This window comes from Coturnix japonica, chromosome 1, assembly GCF_001577835.2.
Source record: "Coturnix japonica isolate 7356 chromosome 1, Coturnix japonica 2.1, whole genome shotgun sequence".
Taxonomy (NCBI): Eukaryota; Metazoa; Chordata; class Aves; order Galliformes; family Phasianidae; genus Coturnix; species Coturnix japonica.
Window position 1 is genome coordinate 24,561,791 of NC_029516.1, and position 19,479 is coordinate 24,581,269.

Below are 19,479 nucleotides of genomic sequence, written 5' to 3' on the forward strand. Positions count from 1 at the left end.
AGCCAGAACACTTCCAGTGATCTGAGTCACTTTGTGATTGAATGTAGAACTTCTTGAACTTCACGTCTATGAGGAAAAAGGTAGCTCATCCTTTTAAGAGCATAATCAAATAATTTGTTAAAAATGTAGATGTTTTCTAACGCCTTCTTCCCAGGAATAAAATTGCTGTCATGCTTTCCTTGTCAGACAGCCACCTTCTCAGCTGCCTGGGCTCCAGCGTGAGAAGGAGGCACCAATCTGAAGACAGTGCGCATCTTGGGAGCTTCCCCCATCACTGCAGTTGTGTCACTTGCAGCACTGCTTTTTCTCCCCACTCCCCAGAGTGATATAAAAAATCAGTCTGTCTGGTATTTACAAGAAGAGAGATTTAGCCTGTCTGAGCCTAGGAAAAAAAAAAAGAGTTCTAGAAAGGTTATAGTCAGGTAATAAGCTGTTCCTGAGAGGGAAAAAAGTTTTCATTTTGTCTCTTATTTATAAATGCAGAACTTCATTTATACCTGAAAAAATTTTTGGTTTAAACACCATCAGAGTCTTTTATATATAATAATTATTAAAAAATAATAATAAAAAATTACTGCTCCCTTGCTTCTATATTTTTTTATTTCTTGTTGCAGTATTTTCATTAATTATGTAGCATCTGATATTTGGATTCTGTCTGACATAAAACAGAAGAGAAAGTACTGGTAGCTAAGAAGACAAATTTGGATCTATCCAGAAATTAGGATACTTTATGATGATGCAGCACTCGTAGTCTGTAATTCTGAATGTCTGAATACTCGTAATGAAAAATCATTAATTACTAGCAATGGAGAATTACCATGTGACTTCTGAAGGAGTCATACACGCAACAAATCCTTAATGTTTATAAGCTTTTACTAGTTGAGCAATGTGACAGCAATTAACTCTGTTTAAAACACATAACCATGCACCATCTCTGTTGAACTGATCAGGATACATTCAGCAAAGCAAAATGATTATTTATGGTTATCTAATATTTGTAAAAGGGATCTCTGTGCTGAGTGACTGACTTTTTTTAATCCATTTTAATGAACATGCCATCTTCATTTCTTCTTCGTTTCATTACGGAATAGAGCTACTGTCTGTGTGATCTAGGCAGTAAGTTAGGCTTGACAAAAATTGAAGCTTTTGCATAACACCATCATAATGTCTCCACTGGACACAACAGGTTAATGGTCACTCCCTTAGTTTTCCCTTAGTATAAGGAGATGAATCACTTGTCAAATGTTTTAGTTGCCTGGCATCTCTTGAGAGCACTGAACAGACTCAGCTAAACTCCAGATATGCCAGTTTTTGTTAACAACTGAGAAGGCTAGCAGAAAGGAAAGTGAGGTTCCAGTGACCTGCTGAGTAAGTCTGATATTTGTAACGTACTGTGCCTACTTATTATGTAACAAGGAATTAATTTTTCAGTTCCCTTGCTATGAAAGAAGTTTTTGTTTAAAAGATTTCTGTATGATTAACTGATGTATATACTTAGAGCATTTTGCTGAATGGTACAGATGCTAGATCACCAATTCTCAATTCAAATTCTATGAGCGTACAAAATAAATGTGTGAATATGATTATAGAAAAATCATTGATCTGGAGAGTAAGATTTACTCTAATGTATTGGTTATAATAAAGTTACAGATGTACCTGCTGACAGTTGGGCATGTTGACTTTAAATAAAAAGTCCTTTTGGTTATCCAATTCAGTAACAACTGGAAGACATTACTATTCTTATTTAAAAATATTCAAACAGAATGCACACTAAAGGAAGACAACTAGTTTCATCATTATGACTGCTTTGAAGAATCCTATTAGCTCCCATGGTGTGGGAATCTGAGACTCCTACACTGAACAAAAATTCTTCCTTTAATGTAATACACAGTGTTGCTAACAACATTCATGCTTGTGTGTAATGCAGAATATTGCTTACAACTGAACCTGTAAGAATGCATCTGCACCATTCAGTCTGTCACAGGGTGTATGTGCACATAGGTGTACATGTGCACATGAATTTATAGAGATGCAGTGGAAGGTGTATATACTTAAATATATATGTATATACTATATATTGTTTATTTATGAAATTTGAAAGACCATATCTTCTTTTTCAACATCTCATTTGTTCCACAGCATTGAAGGGTAAAATGAGAAGTCTGCATTCTGTATTTGCCCCTTACCATACCTTTCTTTTTTTGTGTGGTAAGAGAGAGGAGCCATATGCTTAGCAGTGTTTTCTGTCCTTCCTGATTTTAGTAGCCTGAGTGGATTCAGTTTGTGGGTCAGAAACAATGCCATCACCATTCTGTGCTGTTTGATTGTTTAATTTACTACACATGCACTCTCACTCTACAGACCTACATTTTACCAACTAATCCATATGATATTTCTGGTTTATCAAATAAATCAAAGTGGAGCTATGTTGCCTATAGCAACAAACACTTGCATTGCAGTTATTCTGCTATCTCAGGAAAATTATGAGCAAGTCTCCTAAAAATTTCAGTTAAAATTTGTACTCTTATGAATTTAAGCAGATTTTAGACTCTTTAGTTTGAATTTAAGACACTTTAGTTTCACCTGCCATGTGAATGTGGCAAGAAAGGATAGAAATACTTCTAAGTGCTGTAAACTTGGCAATATGGCTTCATTTCCAGGGATATTTTGTTATTTTCTCATGGATACCATTTTTTCAGAGATTACTTTGCACTGTAGGTTGACATTGTATGTAGCAATAATTGTGATGAACGGACCTTCTTACCAGAACGTCTTCCTGAAATGCACAAACTATTTTATTTTTGTGAAACATGTGGGTTGTAAATTAAATCATGCACCATAACAAGAATGAGATGATTGTTTTCCTTACCACGTGTTCATTCTTAGCTTTGATTATGTTAATATTTTGCTAATGTTTCATTTTGTCATCCATGCTGCAACAGGAAGTGCATTGTAACTCACTGTTGCTGAAAGAGTGGGATAAACTATGTGAATGAGTGCTAAATGCAGAAGGATACTTGGATAGAAAAGCTAAGATACAATGGAGTTGCTGAAAAAATAGTATGTATGGCGAGAACCTTTGAGCAATATAACTAGGTCTAAGGAAATCTGAAAATCAGGCAGTGGTCTAAAGACTGTCTGTGGCTCAATTTTTTCAGGTGTTCAGACACATCAAACCAGAATATAGAACATGACAGAGGCAGTCATTTAGAAGTTGAGAAATGAAAGTAAACGTTTGAGCTAGCGATAACCTAAATGATGTATAGCCATTTTGTGTTTCTAAACTTGAAATCTGTCAGAAATGTCTGAAGAAAAATATGCTTTGTCTTCTAGATGGGTTGGTTAGTGTATAACATCTCACTGTTGTGAAGCTGAAAATATCATATCCTGAAATATATATATATATATTGTTGTTATTGTATTTATTAATACACATTTAGTCTTAAATTCATAGCAAAAAAAATGAAAAATGAAGTGCGAAGTGTGGGAAAGGAAACACATTTTAGCATCACAACATGATACAGGTTGATAAACATTCAGAGAATTTCTGAATGTATTAACATTCAATAGATGGCAGTTACATGAAGTGTTGCAGATATAATCTTTTTTGCAAGAGGTCATTAAACCATTGACTGCTGAGTGCTACATGAGTGAGGCAGTGAAAAGATCATTTAGTGTTAATCTTTTTTCCTGTCCCATAAGCATCCACTACTGACTGCTTTGAAAAAGATTGGTTTGTATGGATTTTTGATTTCACCAAACAAGTCAATAGTTACAAGTGCAGCAGGTCAGCTTAAAGGTTCACTTATTGAAATCTTTGAGGATGATCTGATTCTGTGGATTCTCAAACATGCACTTTGGCAAATCCTGTTTGCTTGCTTGTAAAGAAGATTGTCATTGATGTCTGGAGACAGCCACCAGGAAAAGCTTTTGGTTGCCCATATTTATTTAAGGGTGGTGTAAATTAGAGAAATGTCAGTGTATGAACAATGTACAACCATTTGCAACAGTCAGAAAAGACATCTTCCTTGCTGCATTCATGCAATTTTGCATTTACCTCTTTGAAAAGAAGACTTTTTCAAAGGGCTGTCGTTGTTGTACATGTGATGATTACTAGATATTTTATACTGAGAATCTCTGTGTATATATTTTCAGGATGAAGACAGTTGAAAGCAAATTGCTCAACTGTTTATATCACTGTATGTATTAGTAGTAATTGTGATATCAGCATTATTTGCATAGCAAAATTAATGAATTCTCTTTCTGATAAGTAATAGCGTTCTATAGAACACCCATTCTTTTTCTTGATATGCTGTTATTCTGTCAACAAATGCTGTTAGCAGTCAGGCATTTGTATATTTTCAAAATGTAGTATTTAATGTCACTCTGTATGGTACAACTAATTTTTCACTGAAAATAATTGTGGTTCTGAGTATTACTTATGAATATCCACTTAATGAAAACTACTCTCTTATTTATTCTTTTCTTTTCAGTGTGATCATCACTACAGTCTTGTACCTTTCAGATGCCCTTCGTAAAAACTTCTTAAATGAAAACTTTGATTACAAGGTAGAGTAAATATATCTAAGAAAAGATAGATACAATACATGCTGCTGCATTATCCTGCAGCCTGGTTGTTGTTAGATAACCCAGCATCTGAACACCTATAACTTTTACTATATCAGCAACTCCAGATGTTCAGAAATGAAATGTTCACTTAAATACCAGATTTGCCTAAAAATTGGGAATGTTGTCATTTTTTTGTTGTTTTATTTTGTTGTTGTTGTTTTAAATTCTGTTTATTTTTCATTTTGATACTTCAGTCTTTATTGTAGACTACTTTAGACATTTTTTTTACCTATGTGGAAGTTTCAGTAACTGATTCTAAAAGCATGCTCACAAACATTTGTGTATTAACAATATGAGAACAAGGCCTGGCTTTGGCTTTGTCCAGTGAGGCCTGCAGCTGTTATCTGATGAGACTGGGAAATAAAATTATAGAAAATGACAGTTCTGTCATGTGATAGCTTTTAAGTTGTCCAAGTTGTCCAAACTTAAAAAGTAAAGTTTTCTGGTGTGCTATGTAAAAAAATAATCTGAAAACTCTGAAACTTCCACATTTAAGAGATGTAATATATGTAAAATAGATTTTTTTCTGCTGAGTATTTTGGTGCTGATGAAAAGTATACTTCTGTGCAATAAAATTTAGTCAAAAACAGTTTGAGTAACTTATTATTCAAGTGATGTCATTTGAAAATTTGCAACTTGGGTGGTCACAATATGGTAATACTGAGAAAATGAAATAACCAAATACCATCTGCTTATTGTAGATATGGGATTCCTACTTTTTCCTTGCTGTAATTTTTATAAACCAGTTATGTCTTCAGTTGGAGATGTTCACACCTTCCAAAAAAAAAAAGGTTTTAGAAAAGTAAGTATTGCTTTCAACGTCTAGAAAACTCTAATTGATCAAATGCTATTGCTTTCAGCCTCTAGAAAACTGTAATAAATCAGATGCTTCTCAAAATGTAAGACATGGGAGGTTGCAAAAAGTCCTACCAAAAAATCACAGTAACAATAGTCCTGAATGATATTTAGTTCTGGCTCTTTGTATTGATCATCTGAGATGATGGCAGCCTTCATGAAAGTGCCTAAATTAATTCAGGCATGGGAGCAAAATATCCATGTTGTAGCAGTGCTGACACTAATTTCCAATTCTTCTGTAAATTAATCCAGAGTCACTTGGGTATTTCTGTCGGTTGTTTCTTTAAGATAGAGCAAAACTATTTAATCTGAGAGAGCTACAGCATATTGTTGCAAAAGATAGATAGTGCTTCATAGTTACATTGCTGATGTACAGCCTTGAGAAGTAACAAGTACTTTTGACAGTATTGTGAATGAACTGGATTTTAAGAACATAGTTTTAGTGGGATACAATGTGAGGACCAAGAACTTGGACGAAATCATCACCTCTGAATCATTTTTTATGAGCTACAAATGAGACATTTCATTTTACTGTGCCCTAGAATGCTATAGGAACTTGATTTTCTGAAATGATCTTTCACTGTTTTGCTTTATTTTTAATATATTCTAGATACGGTGACATGCGGGTAACAATGGGATGTGAAATCTTCAGCATGTGGCAGAATTTAGGTAAGGAGTTCAAAGACATTTTCAGCAGCTCCAAAATGAGAAACAAATATTATTCCTTCAGTTATTAAATACAGTTACCAGTAGTAGAGGAGCTGGGATTGTCTTCCTGTGCTCACTCTGGTGTGCTGTGTTCAGTTTTAAACCCCTGGCAAGGAAAAAGACATCAAGGCTCTGTAGCATGTTCATAGAAGAGCAACAAAGCTGGTGAGGGGTCTGGAGCACAAGTCTTATGAGGAGCAGCTGAGGAAACTGGGTTTTTTGAATCTGGAGAATAGGAGGCTTAGGGGAGACCTTATCATTCTCAAACTACCTGAAGGGAAGTTGTGGTGAAGTGGGCATTGGCCTCTTCTCCTGCATAACAAGTGATAGGGCTAGAGGGAGGAGCTGCATGTTGTTCCAGGGGAGGTTCAGGTTGGATGTTAGGAAAAAACGTATGATTAGGTGTTGGAACATGTTACCCAGGGAAGTTATGGAGTCACCATCATCAGTGGTGATTAAGGAAAGGGTAGAGGTAGTACTAAGGGACATTCTTTAGTGGAGAAACATTGGTGGTATCTGAATGGTTGGACTATGATCTTAGTTTTTTTCAACCTTTATAATTCTATGGTTATATGAAGCCTTGTTTCAAGTGTCAGAAAACCCTTGTTATTTGTACCTAAACCCAACATTGTAAGCATTGATACAGTATTAGATCTATCCCTGTTTCTTCAGAAAGAACTAAGAGAAACCTGTCAGAGAAAATTAGAAGAGAAAGTACTGCTCATTTTGGGCAGAATTTTTATGCCTGGAAATATAATTATGCTCACAATTTTAGTTCTGTTGCCAAACAGTTTAAGGAACAGGCATATATCTTAATTCTGAAACTCTCTTGAGATGCTAGATTTGCATCAAATCTTCCCCAAAGTCCTAGTTCCACTAAACCATAAAGGCATAAACAAATCAGGAGCTGATACATAAATGATACATTGGACAACAAGAGAAAAATATATTCTTGGTTATAAACTTAGAAACATTTTTATATTTATAAGCAGTAACTGTGAAAATTGCTTGAAAGTGTAAGCCTCAGGGAAATGCAATTAAATGTTGTTTGGGAAGAGTATCAAAACCAATTAGAAGCTTTGAATACCATGCTTGTCATGTTTATATTTCAATTATTCATTAGTTTCATTTATTAAAGGGCTTGTGAAAGATTTGAAGGTCGTTGTTGGTTACTGAGATCTATCACCTCGTTTCCATAAATCTTTTCCCTGATAAGATATGTACTCGTAGTAGAACTAGACTTTCTGCTCAGCCTGTGCTAGGAAGAGAAGTATTGAAAATGTGACATATTTGCTTATTAGTGTTGTTAACATTTGTTATGTAGCATACTAATTTACAGTATTTACTATTGATTACTCTTGACTATTCACTCTAAGTCATCTGTACTCTAGCTTATTTGAATACATTATACATATTGGTATATCAGGAACTCACTCCTGGATCTCATGCTTGGATAAAACCTCAGTGTGCATCATTTCCTTCCTCACACTGTTTTCTACTGAACAGAAACCTGCCAATTTCTGTATTGGAAGGAGGAAGTCGTGATGTCTTTCAGTAGGGGGCAAGGACTGTTGCGTACACCATGAAGTTCATCTGATAATGAGTCTAATTAAATAATGCAGGCAGGATATTTCATGTAATTGCTGTTATGGTAGTCAGCATTACACAGTTCTTTTGGCAGTAAGATATGCCGTAAGCCCTGGTCTTTGTGTGGTCACCTTGATTTTATATGGACAGGCATCCCAGGGTTATTTCAGCAGAGAAGAGTGTAGTTTTCCTTTGCAGAATACCAAATAGTGTCAGACTGGTGTGACTGGCCACGGGAATACCCCGAGATAGGCTGCTATGGAAGTGAATTACTACCTAGGACAAGGAAGGATCAAGTCATAAGCCTGGAGAACTGAAACTAAATGGTTAGTTTTTAGCGTGTGCCATTCCCAGTTTTCCTGACAAGAACTTAGTTTTGCAGTCTCTGTTGAATTAATGGAAGGTATTTTAATATTGATTTTTAAAGGAGTTTTGAGTTGTGAGTTTGAGTTAAACATTTTGATATCTATTTTTTAATTTTTAAGATAACATTTGTATTGTTCGCTATCTCATAATTCACATAATTCAAGTTCATGTTCACTTTCATTTTAGGGGAACACAAGCTTCACTTTATTCCAGCGTTGATTGGCCCCTTCCTGGAAGTGACTTTGATCCCTCAGCCAGACCTGAGGAATGTAATGATTCCCATTTTCCATGACATGATGGACTGGGAGCAAAGGCGAAGCGGCAACTTTAAGCAGGTATGAAGCTGTCTATAAAAGAGGACTGGAATTCAAGCACCTCTGAGAGTGCTGGTCCAAATAGTTGGTGGTTGAATCTAGAGAGGATGGCCATGCTGTTGTTACATCTGTTGGAGAGAGATTATCAGGATTTCTTCCCTTTTGATTGTGTGCAGTGTTAGTAAGATTCTGCAATGAATTCAATTCTGCCTTCATGTTAGTGATGTAAGAGGAAGGATCAAATCTATGGCTTGCCAAAGTGAGGAACAGCACTTCTTTTCAACAAGGCTGATTTTGTTGTGATGTTTTTTTCCTCTAATTTACAGTAGCAGGTAAGATTCACATAGCTTCCTTTTGGGTTAGTGTGAGAAAAGATCAGATGGTCTTTGAGGAATGTTATTCTGTAAGGATACGAATATTCTTGCTGCTCAAACACCTTCTTAGCGGGCTAGGAAGGAACGACCAAGTGTGCCATCTGCTCCTGCAGCTCCCACTCACTTTCTGACTGCCTCAAACCATTTCTCAGTGCCCTCCTTCATGCTGCATCAAATGAAGGAAAGCAGAAGTGTTTGAATTAATCTCAAGCAGTTATAATGCTTAGGGTGAGAGCTGTATCAGAAACACAAAACTATTAAGAATGGAGGAGTGCATGTGATGTAAGTAGGTAGCTTTTCACTATCAATAGATAAGATTGTTATTAAGATAACAATTGAAATGTTATATGAAGGAGTGAGAATGAAAAAAATCCACTTGTTCTACCTCTTTGCTTTCTGCTTGGGTTTAAATATAAGTTGTAGAAGATATATTATCTAATAAAATATCTTGACAACAGCTTGGTTTTTCCCTTAGATTTGTGGTTGCTGATATATTACAGCTAAAAACGAGATTTGAAATATTAGCTTGCATTGTAGCTTCACCTCTCTCTCTATTTTTTTATAATCAGAACATTTTAAAATATGTGTTGAAGTAATTAGCCACCTGAGATGTTCTTTAAGCTTCTTTGATAGCTAATATGTATAACCAGCAAACTGAATTTCTGGCCAAATACACTGGTAGGTAAGAAAGGTTGAGAAAGTAAGTCTGAGCCTCCAAACATTCTGAACCACACAGGTATTTATAAAAATTAGTCTATAGAGAGTGTGATACAGGTTAGAAATGATGAAATTTTTATTGCAGTCTTAAGAACATGGCTTGTGCTTACAACCCACTGTGAGAATTCAGGCAATTTATTTGGGCTGTGTGCTTTTTGTCTGACTCCATAAATAGATAGCTGCCTTAGCAGCAGCAAATGCTACTCAGCCTGTAGTTTTAAAGTCACGTTGCTCAATTTAAATTAGCTCCCTCCCTCCAGGAAAAAAAAAAATCACCAAAAAAAAAAAAAAAGAGAAAAACCCACAAACCTTGGGAATAACAGCTTCAAAGAGATGAAGTGATTTACCAGATTTACATGATTGACCAGTAATTCTAAAATATACATTTAGCAAAGTCCCATACACTAAGAAATTAAGCTACCAATAAAATCATCATTAAAGGGAAGAGAAGCTGTTTACTCCACACTTATATGTTGCAGGTGGAAGCAAAATTGATTGACAAACTGGACAGCCTAATGTCGGAAGGTAAAGGTGACGAAACGTACCGAGAGCTCTTCAACAGTATGTGAGTAATGTGTTTATTTTACAGTAGTTCATTCAGTTCCATTAGCTGTATTAGATGCTAATATCAGTGTAGGAAAGTAACGCTTAGAACAGTTGTGAGTCTTTTTTTTTTTTCTTCTCAAAATATGAGGAATAAAAACATTTTATTGTGGTATATGGCATCTGTAAAGTCTGGCTGTACTTCTTGTATAAAGCTATAATTGGGAAAGGCTAAATCAGTTCAATCACAGAACATTCTCTGACTTCTAGTTTTGAATTCTGAAAAGCAAGAAATGTTTCATAATTGCATAGAGTGCAGGTAGTGCACAAATGGGACATATTAGAAACTAGTCATGAGAATTCATCAAAATGTGGTTTAATTAATATTTTCTTTTATTGCCAGGAATTTGTACTTATCTGTGTAATTTCACTTGTTGATTTCTTGATTGATGCATATAATTTTATTTATTTTAATATTATTATTTTTTTATTTTCTTCTGTGACTTCTTAAACTTTTAATGTATTTTAATGAACCGATGTACCACTGAAATCCAATAGGTAAAGCTATAATGCTGAAGTTCCTACGGTTCCCCAAAAGTTTATCCCATGAACTGAAATAAATGAATGTCACAGAGTGAAAAATAACTAACTGAACTCTATCTTCTTTGCTGTTTCTTAGAATTCTATTTCCCCTAAGTGGAAGATTTCACCCATTTCTGGTGTGTTGTATTAGGAGATGTGTTATTCCTCTTCAGGATTCCATGAAATACATTCTTTAATGCTGTTAAGCACATGATATTTTTGTTTGTTTGGCTTCTTAATCATTCCATCTTCATTAAATATTAAATTTCACCTCTGTTGTCATTGCTTGAATTACAACATTCAGATCCGAGAATACTAAACCCAGGTTTGTTTTTAGTCTAATGCATATAATGATTGTGAATTGCAAACATAATTATCTTCAATGCTGATGAGTTGAAAAAATATAGGATTTTTAAATTTCATTTCAAAAGCAAAAGTGGGTAGAGAGGCTGCATGAGTGATGATAAACAACAGCACAATATGGTAAAGCAGACCTTTCTTTTAATTATTCATTGATCTTTCATAGTCTGAGTAAAGATAATAACAGGTAGGAGTGTTTCAGTATGTATTGACAGTATTTTAACTTCAGAAATAAGTCATTAAGGGAGAATCTCTGGTTATAGAATTGAGTCTAACTACATTCTCTTGCAAAATACATCAGGGTATCTGTCACTGAAATAACTCTGTAAGAATTCAGATTAGTATGAAATACAGTTCTTAATTTCTTTTACATTTTTGAATTACATTTAAACTGAGGGAAGTTAAACAAGACATGGTGAAAAACTGGGAGAGCATTTTTTTAAGTCTAAATGCTCAAGATACAGTAATCTAAATTGCAAAATGTCTCGCAATGTCAGTATATTTGTTTCTGTTCTGGTTCAGCTGAGTTATAACTAAGCTTTTTGGCAAATTTCAGAGTATCTGCTCAAGTTAATTTCCAGTTCAAGAAAATGGGAAATACATATTTATCATTAGTTTTTCATTTGTGTTAGAGTCCATACATTAACACCTCTCAACAGGAGAGCTTGGAGAGGGTACTAATCTAAAATGGAGGATGACAGTGTTCCAGGGTAGGTGAAGGAAAATGATTAAAACCAGACAGTTAAGGGAGCTGAATGTGTGGAATCAGTGAGACTTCTCTATTTTTCTTTCCTTCCATGGCTAATTTAGGCAATATTAGACTGTCTTCACACAGTGCACAAAAACAGACTTGTTTAGACTTAAGTGACAGGGCTGTGTACCCAGGGAATGTGAAACAGTATTGTAGGTCTGAGACCTGCAGTGATTACATAGTCTTTAACAAAAACAAGTGCTGCAGTTACCTCATCGGTCTGAAGATGTGGCCGGGTTGGTTTAGATAGGTACAGTTGTGAGCCAAGAAGATGCACACACCTACTTTGGATTCAGTGTAGTAACTACAGTGGGTGTGACACATTCTGTTTTTGTCATGCTTTTTGTTTATTTTGTCTGAATCAGAAAATGAATTTAAATCTTTCAACTCCCACGTTAACTTTTTTTTTTCCTTCCCACTACATCTTTCCTTTGAATGTCTTCTGTTTCCAGAGATAAATTATAAGCAACTTTGGACATCTCTAAAAGGCTGCATGCTTACAATTCACTGCTTATATTGGAATTATCTTCATTAAATGAAAACACACAGTGAAAGTGGGAGGAAGATGGCTGCTGTTTATGCCTTCCTAGTGACTTGAATGTGACCACACAGTGATTAGCTCATGATGCAGTACAGGGCATCACTATGCTGTGGAGAATTACTCGAATATAAAATAATGTCTCTTTGCTTCTTGTTCCTGCTTTTCCAGCCTGGTTGGACTGGATGATATCAGAGATCTTTTCCAGTCTTAATCTTAATCTTAATTGCTCTGTGATTCCATGCAGAACACAGAAGTGGTGAACATTTTACTATAAGGAGAAACTAGAAATGTTTCTAATTGCTACCTAGTGTAATCATGGTAAGGAAGGTGTCCTGATCTGCTTTTGCGTTGTAATCCTGAAAAGGAGACCCTGAGTTATCTAGCAAAGAGAAAAGAATTTTATTTAATGGGAGCAAAATCTTTGGAAGCCAAAGGGCTTACCTGAGTAAATCTTTTGTTCTGAATCTGGTAGATGCTGAGAGTTTGTCACATCAGTAGCTATATTTCAGTTTGGCCTAACACAAACCATTTCAGGTGTGGAGGATAAGTAGCTGCACTATTGAAGCACAAAGCCTGGGATGGCAGGCTCCATTGGTGGTTAAGTTTCTCTTTGAAATAATTGCAAGTAGGATTCAAGCTAATCTGACGCTTAATACCTATCTCTGTTAGATCTTGGGTGAATTCACGAGACATAAAGCTGTTGTATAAAAAGTGTTGACTACTCTCTCTCCCATGCTGTCTTCATTCTTCATTTCTTCCTCTGTCTGTGTGATTGAATTCAGCCCTGCTTGTTCCATTCCATTAGACTCCAGACCAAGTCTTTTAGTCCACCTTGAACATTCTGAGGTTTGGAAAGCTCCTCTTCCATTTCTGAACTACTGCAAAGTTTGACTTGTCTGAGTAAACTAGGACATCTCTGACTAAACTGAGGTATCTGGAGAACTTTGTACTCCAGTATGGAGATAACAAGATACAAACAAAACCACCACCACAAAAAAAAAAAAAAAAAAAAAAAAGAATCTTCAGTTGAGCCCAGATATAGTGTTTTCATTTTTTCCCTTATATAATTTAGCATCTTGGCTATACTTTGGGGACCAGGAGTTGTATGATCAAGGAAGGCATAACACAGGCAAAGGAAGAATTTTGCCTGTGTTTAGGTCTTCACTTGGGGAAGAGGTTGCATTTAGAAAGCAAATCGATACGGAAAGAAGATTAAATAGAAGAGAGATGTTAAAAGTGTGTCTGTTTTCAAACACAGGGTGTTAGAAAGACAGAAAGCTTAACTAGAGTCAGTCACTTATGTCACATTCTTTTCTTTCGCCATGAGAAAGCCAAGGAATTTATTTGAGTACCTCTTTTGTTCTGAATGGTTTTTTTGTTTTGAAAGATGTATGGCAGAGAGTGGGAGGCATGCATCAGAAGGCAAGATATAAAACTGTCCACTTATAATGTTCATGTCAGTGTGAATAAGTATTCTGAATGGGTCTACACCACCCATTCATAGGAAGTGTGTATTTATAACAAATATTTATAATGAATAGACATGACTCAAGTGTAGACTGAACTCATCTGTTTTAAAAGAGAGTTCAGACATCTACTAATGTAGGAACTGTAGGCAATTATTTTGGTGAATTTAGGTTGAAATGTTCCTTTTTAACATAGAGTTAAAAGGCAGTAGAAAGGAAAAGTCACTGTAGTAATCAGTGCTTAATAATGTAAAAGGCTATACTTTTGTTAGACACAAAAACTTGTACTTAAAGGAAACATCAGGAGTTTAAAAGCAAACTGTTAGTTTATGCAATCTGTATGGAAAGCAGAGATGCCATAGTGCTTCGTCATCTTTTGATAGGAGACGGCTTTATCATCTGTCTCTTCTAGCAATGCCAGGTAGCCAGTCTTTGAACGTGAGGGGAACACATCTCATTGCCCCCTACAAAGAAGTGGTGAATCTAAGATTGATATCAGGATGCAGATTGAAGATCAGTGTTTCCTCCAGCCCAGCACAGCTTTATTTAGGTCAGTATAGCTTTTAGAATTGCATTGGTGGCATTCCTCTGTATAGAAGGAGCTGAACAGAACTGGAGAGCATAGTTAGTGCAGTTGGCATGTAGGAGTTACTGGGCGCTGCTATGTGTTTGATGAAATTTGGACGTAGGAGTTTTATGGGATTGAACATGCTCAGTATAGATGAAGGTCAGTGGAGCTAACAGAAGGTTTGGAAATGCTATTAGCAGCTCTCTAAAAAGCCCCAAGTATACAGATGTAGCAGTTTTTCAGAGGCTTCAATGGGAACGATACCTGAGTGTGTTTTCAGAGTGACTGCCATAATATCTCCATAGGCATGTCATCCATCAGAGGTAATGCACAAAAGCAGAGGTGTAACAACTATGTAGATAAATACTTTCATGTTCATCCTCAAACAGAGAAGAAATGTTGGAAATTCATACACAGATGATTAATATTTGATAAACTTAGAGAAAATAAGAGATATTTAGCAGATGTATTAAGTAAGATTTTACTGACAGCTTCACTTACAGTAACATTTTAAAATCTTTTTACTTCAATCTGTAATTTGTTTTCATACAAGAATTCTGCTCAACATGGGTTTTAATAAAGAATCTTACAGCAATTTAAGCTGATTTGAATTTTATGTGTAATAATAATTTGTTCTCTGAAGAAAATAGTAAGTGTGATGGGGGGAACCATATTTTTAAAATCCTTTTATCATTCTTAAATTAAATGTATGCCAAACTATTAGAGAAGCGAGGAAGAAAAATCCTTGGTTAAAAAGTTGGGGTTTTACTAAAAAGGTTTATTGAGCAGGTAAATGTTCTTTTCTAAATAAATCTAGAGAAGTTCTGTTTTGTGAATTGACATATGAATTTTATCTGAAAGCTTTGTTAAATTTTTGGAATTTTAATATATTCTGAAAATTCAGTATTTGATATATTTTAATCTGATGCAGCTAATTTAAAAATCATTTGTTTTGTCAATGCTTCCTGGACTAGAATTCCACTTTTTGGTCCTTATCCTAGGTAAGACATTGTTTGCAAATTGTGCTTCTTGGGAGGGTGTTTGTGAAAGAAAAAACAAACTATCAAAGTTGTTGCTAAGGAATTAAGGTACTGGTAAAAGCAGAATAGTTGTCATGGTGACAGTTGAATAATGAAATTGTTCTGGCTTCTTGGTTTTTTTTCAGTCTGCTGAAGAAAATTGAGCGGGAAACATGGAGAGAAAGTGGTGTTTCATTAATCGCAACTGTGACTCGCCTCATGGAAAGGTTACTGGACTACAGGTGATTATCTTTCAGTAAGGTTGTCATCTTAAAAATGTTAGGAGATGAGCATGGGAATCTTGTACAAATGGTGACTTTACATGGACGTATCAACTTAGGATCTCTGGCCGCAGCTACTTAGTCAACTTGCTAGTTGCACAATATGTCTGAAAACAGAGAATCCCTCACATGATATGAAAATCTAGTCGCACGCACCAGTTTGTTACCTGGAATATCGGAACTTCCAGCAGTGGGTTAGTGACTCAAGTCTGTCTGAAGTCACTAAGCTCAATGCTAATCACCTGACAGCTGTCTTACAGAATATGTAAAATTCTTATCGCTCTGTCAATCATGCCTAGTAGTAGTGTCAGCTGGCACGCTAAGCATGTATACAGAAACATGATCTCTGGGTGAGAAGCTTGCATCTGACTGTACCACAGAAAAAAAATGAAAGGGAAAGAAGAGGCATATCCTGTTTTGTAGGAATGAGAGACTGTAAGTGATTTTCTCAGTGATTTTTGAAATCCATGTAGAAATTTAAGACTACAGCTTAGGCCTTTTCAAGGGCAAATTGTAGTACTTTCTAGAGCTTAAGCATTTGGTTTGTATCCAGTTCTGCACAGGGGACATGGTGAGGCTTGATACTTCTGCTATCCCCAACAACAGCTTGAGAATAAAGCTATTTCGTCAACAACAACAAAAAAAACAACGCCCAAGTGTTTTTACTTTTCATTGAGGAATAGTGCAGTTCTGTTCCTCCTCAGGGATGAGCAGGATTACAACCTCCAGCGCTGTGAACCCGACATCTTTCAGAACAACTGTTTATGCAAGTGGTGGTTTAGGGTATTTGAGACGATTGTTCAGTTCATGTATGCAAGAATGTTTTGAAGTTATGTAAAATTTATTTTAGTGACTGCACAGCCGTGCCTGTTTGTTACTTTTTTACTCCATTATGGTTGTACTGATACTATCTTTGTTGACTAATCAAAATCTTCATGGTTCCTTTTTAAATTTTGACTGTGAATAATCTATGTTCCCTCCCAAATAATAAATGATACTGGTTATAGAGTGCTATTAGTAAAATTTAGAGGACCTCAAAGCATTCTAAAAAAGCTGTCAGGATCATTCTGCTTTTTCACAGAGGAACTAATGTTGTAATTCCATGACTGCTTCAGGTCTACACTGTGAAGAAAGTAGATTGATCCTCTCACTCCTGTCACAGTGTTCCTTGTGCCAACATAAATGTTTGTGTTGGATTGCGGTGGTCTGACTGAAATGGACTAAGTGAAACCCATAAAATTGTGCTGCCTAACTTTTTTCGCTTCCTGAGAGTTCTGTAGGTATCAGTGCAGGGCTGAGAATGAGTGCCTGAGAGCCATAGGGGAGCAGAACTGCCTTGTTGGCTCCTGCTGCCACAATTTGAGATTAAGGTATGAGGAGATCAAATGAATCTCCAGGGGTCATGTAGCAAATGAATGACAGGTGTGCTTCGTGTTGAGAAAAGGATAAACTTTGTTCCTTTTGTTTTATTTTCTGTTCTAGGGATTGCATGAAAATGGGAGAAGTGGATGGCAAAAAAATTGGCTGCACTGTTAGCCTTTTGGTTTGTATAATTTTTCTTGCCCTTTTTTATTACAGTTAAGCATTTTCAATTATACAGCCATATATTTGAATGGGAAATAGCCTGTTTCTTGATGCAGATTTAGTTGACAGAATGGTGGTGAAGCATTGGCACAGGTTGCCCAGCAGGGCTGTGGGTGCTCCATCTCTGCTGGCATCCCCCAGTTGGATGGGGCCCTGAGCAGCCTGATCCTGTGATTGTCAACCCTGCCTACAGTAGGGAGGCTGGAATGAAATGATTTTTAAGGTCCCTTCCAACATAAGGTATTCTATGATTAGTATTGCTGATAGTGTTTTCAGGATGAAATTGATACAGTAGTTTCCTTTGTGTAGTTGGATTCTGAGAGGTCTCTAATACTGTTTCATTCAGTTTTCTTTCCCTTCCTCCTAGATACATTTTGCCAAGTATTTTCTAAATGTAATTGGTCTCTGAGTTCTCAGACAGAAACAAACCTTTCTGCTTCCCCAAAACCCAATGAAAATGACATTTCTCAGGTTTCCCGTCTTCCTAAAAGATGGTTCAGCCAGGAACCAGACTTTTTCCTGTCATGTAACCAACCATCAGTGCCAGTCTGTACTATGGAAAACATTTCACTTTTGTTTATGAGATGCATTTTTGTTCTAGGCCAGTTTCTACTGACAAGTTTGTTGATTTCTGTTAACCTTGGAAATTTTCCATTTTCAATATGTTTATTTAGGAAAGCTATATTTTTAGCCACGGACAAAAGCAGAATAAGTTGACTCATAATTCTGCATTTTTTTCATCAGCAAAACAATTTGATAGCACTTCTAAGTAGCAGTTATACATGAGAGAATAAAGAATTTCTTCAGCATGGAAATCATACTCTCCAAATATGGAATATGTTTACTACACAGCCATAGAGCAGCTGGACTTATATCAGAATCTCTGGCATGATTTCAGTTCTGTAAAGTACCTGGATTACTTTCATTTTACCAGTAAGGACTTCTAAAACTTTTATTAGTAAATCATTTTAACAATGACAAACAAAAACAAGATTTTAACAAAAACAAATTTTAAGCATTTTAAACCCCCCTGAACACCATTATGCTTTTAATAGGATTTTCTATGGCTTGTACAGGTTAAGGGAGATTTTCTACCCCACCTGAGCAACAACTAATATCAAATTTTGAAAAGTGAAGTTTGATCCTAACATTATTTGAAACATAAAGAAGCAATACTTCATTTTTCATTAACACTTCAAAGGTAATCTGACTTCCAAAGATAAGAAGATTGATTGGCTTGAAAAGGGAATGTTTATGTTTAGCCATAGAGGTACATGCTGTTCTTCTGGGAAGTAGAATTGATCAAGTTAACAGTTATCAAACTAACTGGAATTATGCTACATCATGAAATATGCTGAGGTACCGGTATCAATAACTTATACAAAAGGAAAAGGTAGGATTTTTTTTTCCTGTTCTCTCCACTCTTTGGATCATCAGAGACTGGCTTTGCATTTGCAATGTTTGTTCAGAAAGGCTGGTTTAAAAGGTGTTTAATAGTGACCCTTAAATGTAAGAATCACCTAACTTTGAAGATGAATTTCTAATGGAATAACTTGATCATCATAGAACCATAGAAAAGCGTTGAAAGAATGTGGGTTAACTTTTGACTTGCTTAGAGTTGCTGAGTTTTTCTCTTCGTATTTCAGATTCTATTCATTTTGAATTATATCTTTTTATAATGAGATGTTTCCTGTGTTGGTCTACACTGGAGCATTACATGATATCATAGAGTAGAATGCTACCTGTTTGCTGTTTGCACTATGTTTGTTTCTTAAGAAAAAAGAAAGGTTCTTATTAATTAAGGATGTCTGCTTTTTATATTTTGTCCCCTTCTGAATACTTCGTCTTCATTATGTCTTGAAGGAGTCTGTTGAAAAAACACGAACCCTTTATCACTATATTTGCATGACAAATCCGAGCTGTGATTGGGTTGTTTTAATGTAGTCTGCCTGATAGACCCATTGGACTTACTGCTGAGCCTTTAACAGTTGGCAAGCACAGTTTAAAGTTGTGACAAATCCTGGAGCCTACACGTAATGGGGGGAAAAGAGAAGTCTTCTTATTGTGACGGTGTATGTTGGCCTGAAAGCCATTTTATGAAGCTAGGGTTTCTTTTTCCTTTTCCTCAGCTCAGTAGTATTTTTATTATACTATTTTAATGTTTCTCCCACTTTTCTCTTTGATAATAATTCAATGTACAAAACTGTCACACAAGAATACTTTCCAATAAGAGA

General features: G+C 35.7%; 1 protein-coding gene across 5 annotated transcripts in view; it reads left to right on the top strand.

Moving 5' to 3' along the window:
* DOCK4 (dedicator of cytokinesis 4) overlaps positions 1-19,479 on the top strand; it is a 234,356-nt gene that overhangs the window by 181,051 nt on the left and 33,826 nt on the right. For 3 of the 5 annotated variants that reach the window (XM_015854108.1, XM_015854089.2, XM_015854079.1), the window contains exons 28-35: positions 4,494-4,569; positions 5,331-5,431; positions 6,095-6,153; positions 8,332-8,480; positions 10,030-10,115; positions 15,336-15,362; positions 15,527-15,622; positions 17,144-17,204. In XM_015854108.1, the coding sequence (XP_015709594.1) occupies positions 4,494-4,569; positions 5,331-5,431; positions 6,095-6,153; positions 8,332-8,480; positions 10,030-10,115; positions 15,336-15,362; positions 15,527-15,622; positions 17,144-17,204 (655 nt within the window). The remainder of the gene's footprint in view (positions 1-4,493; positions 4,570-5,330; positions 5,432-6,094; positions 6,154-8,331; positions 8,481-10,029; positions 10,116-15,335; positions 15,363-15,526; positions 15,623-17,143; positions 17,205-19,479) is intronic. The other 2 variants (XM_015854118.2, XM_015854097.1) reach the window with 1 other exon arrangement.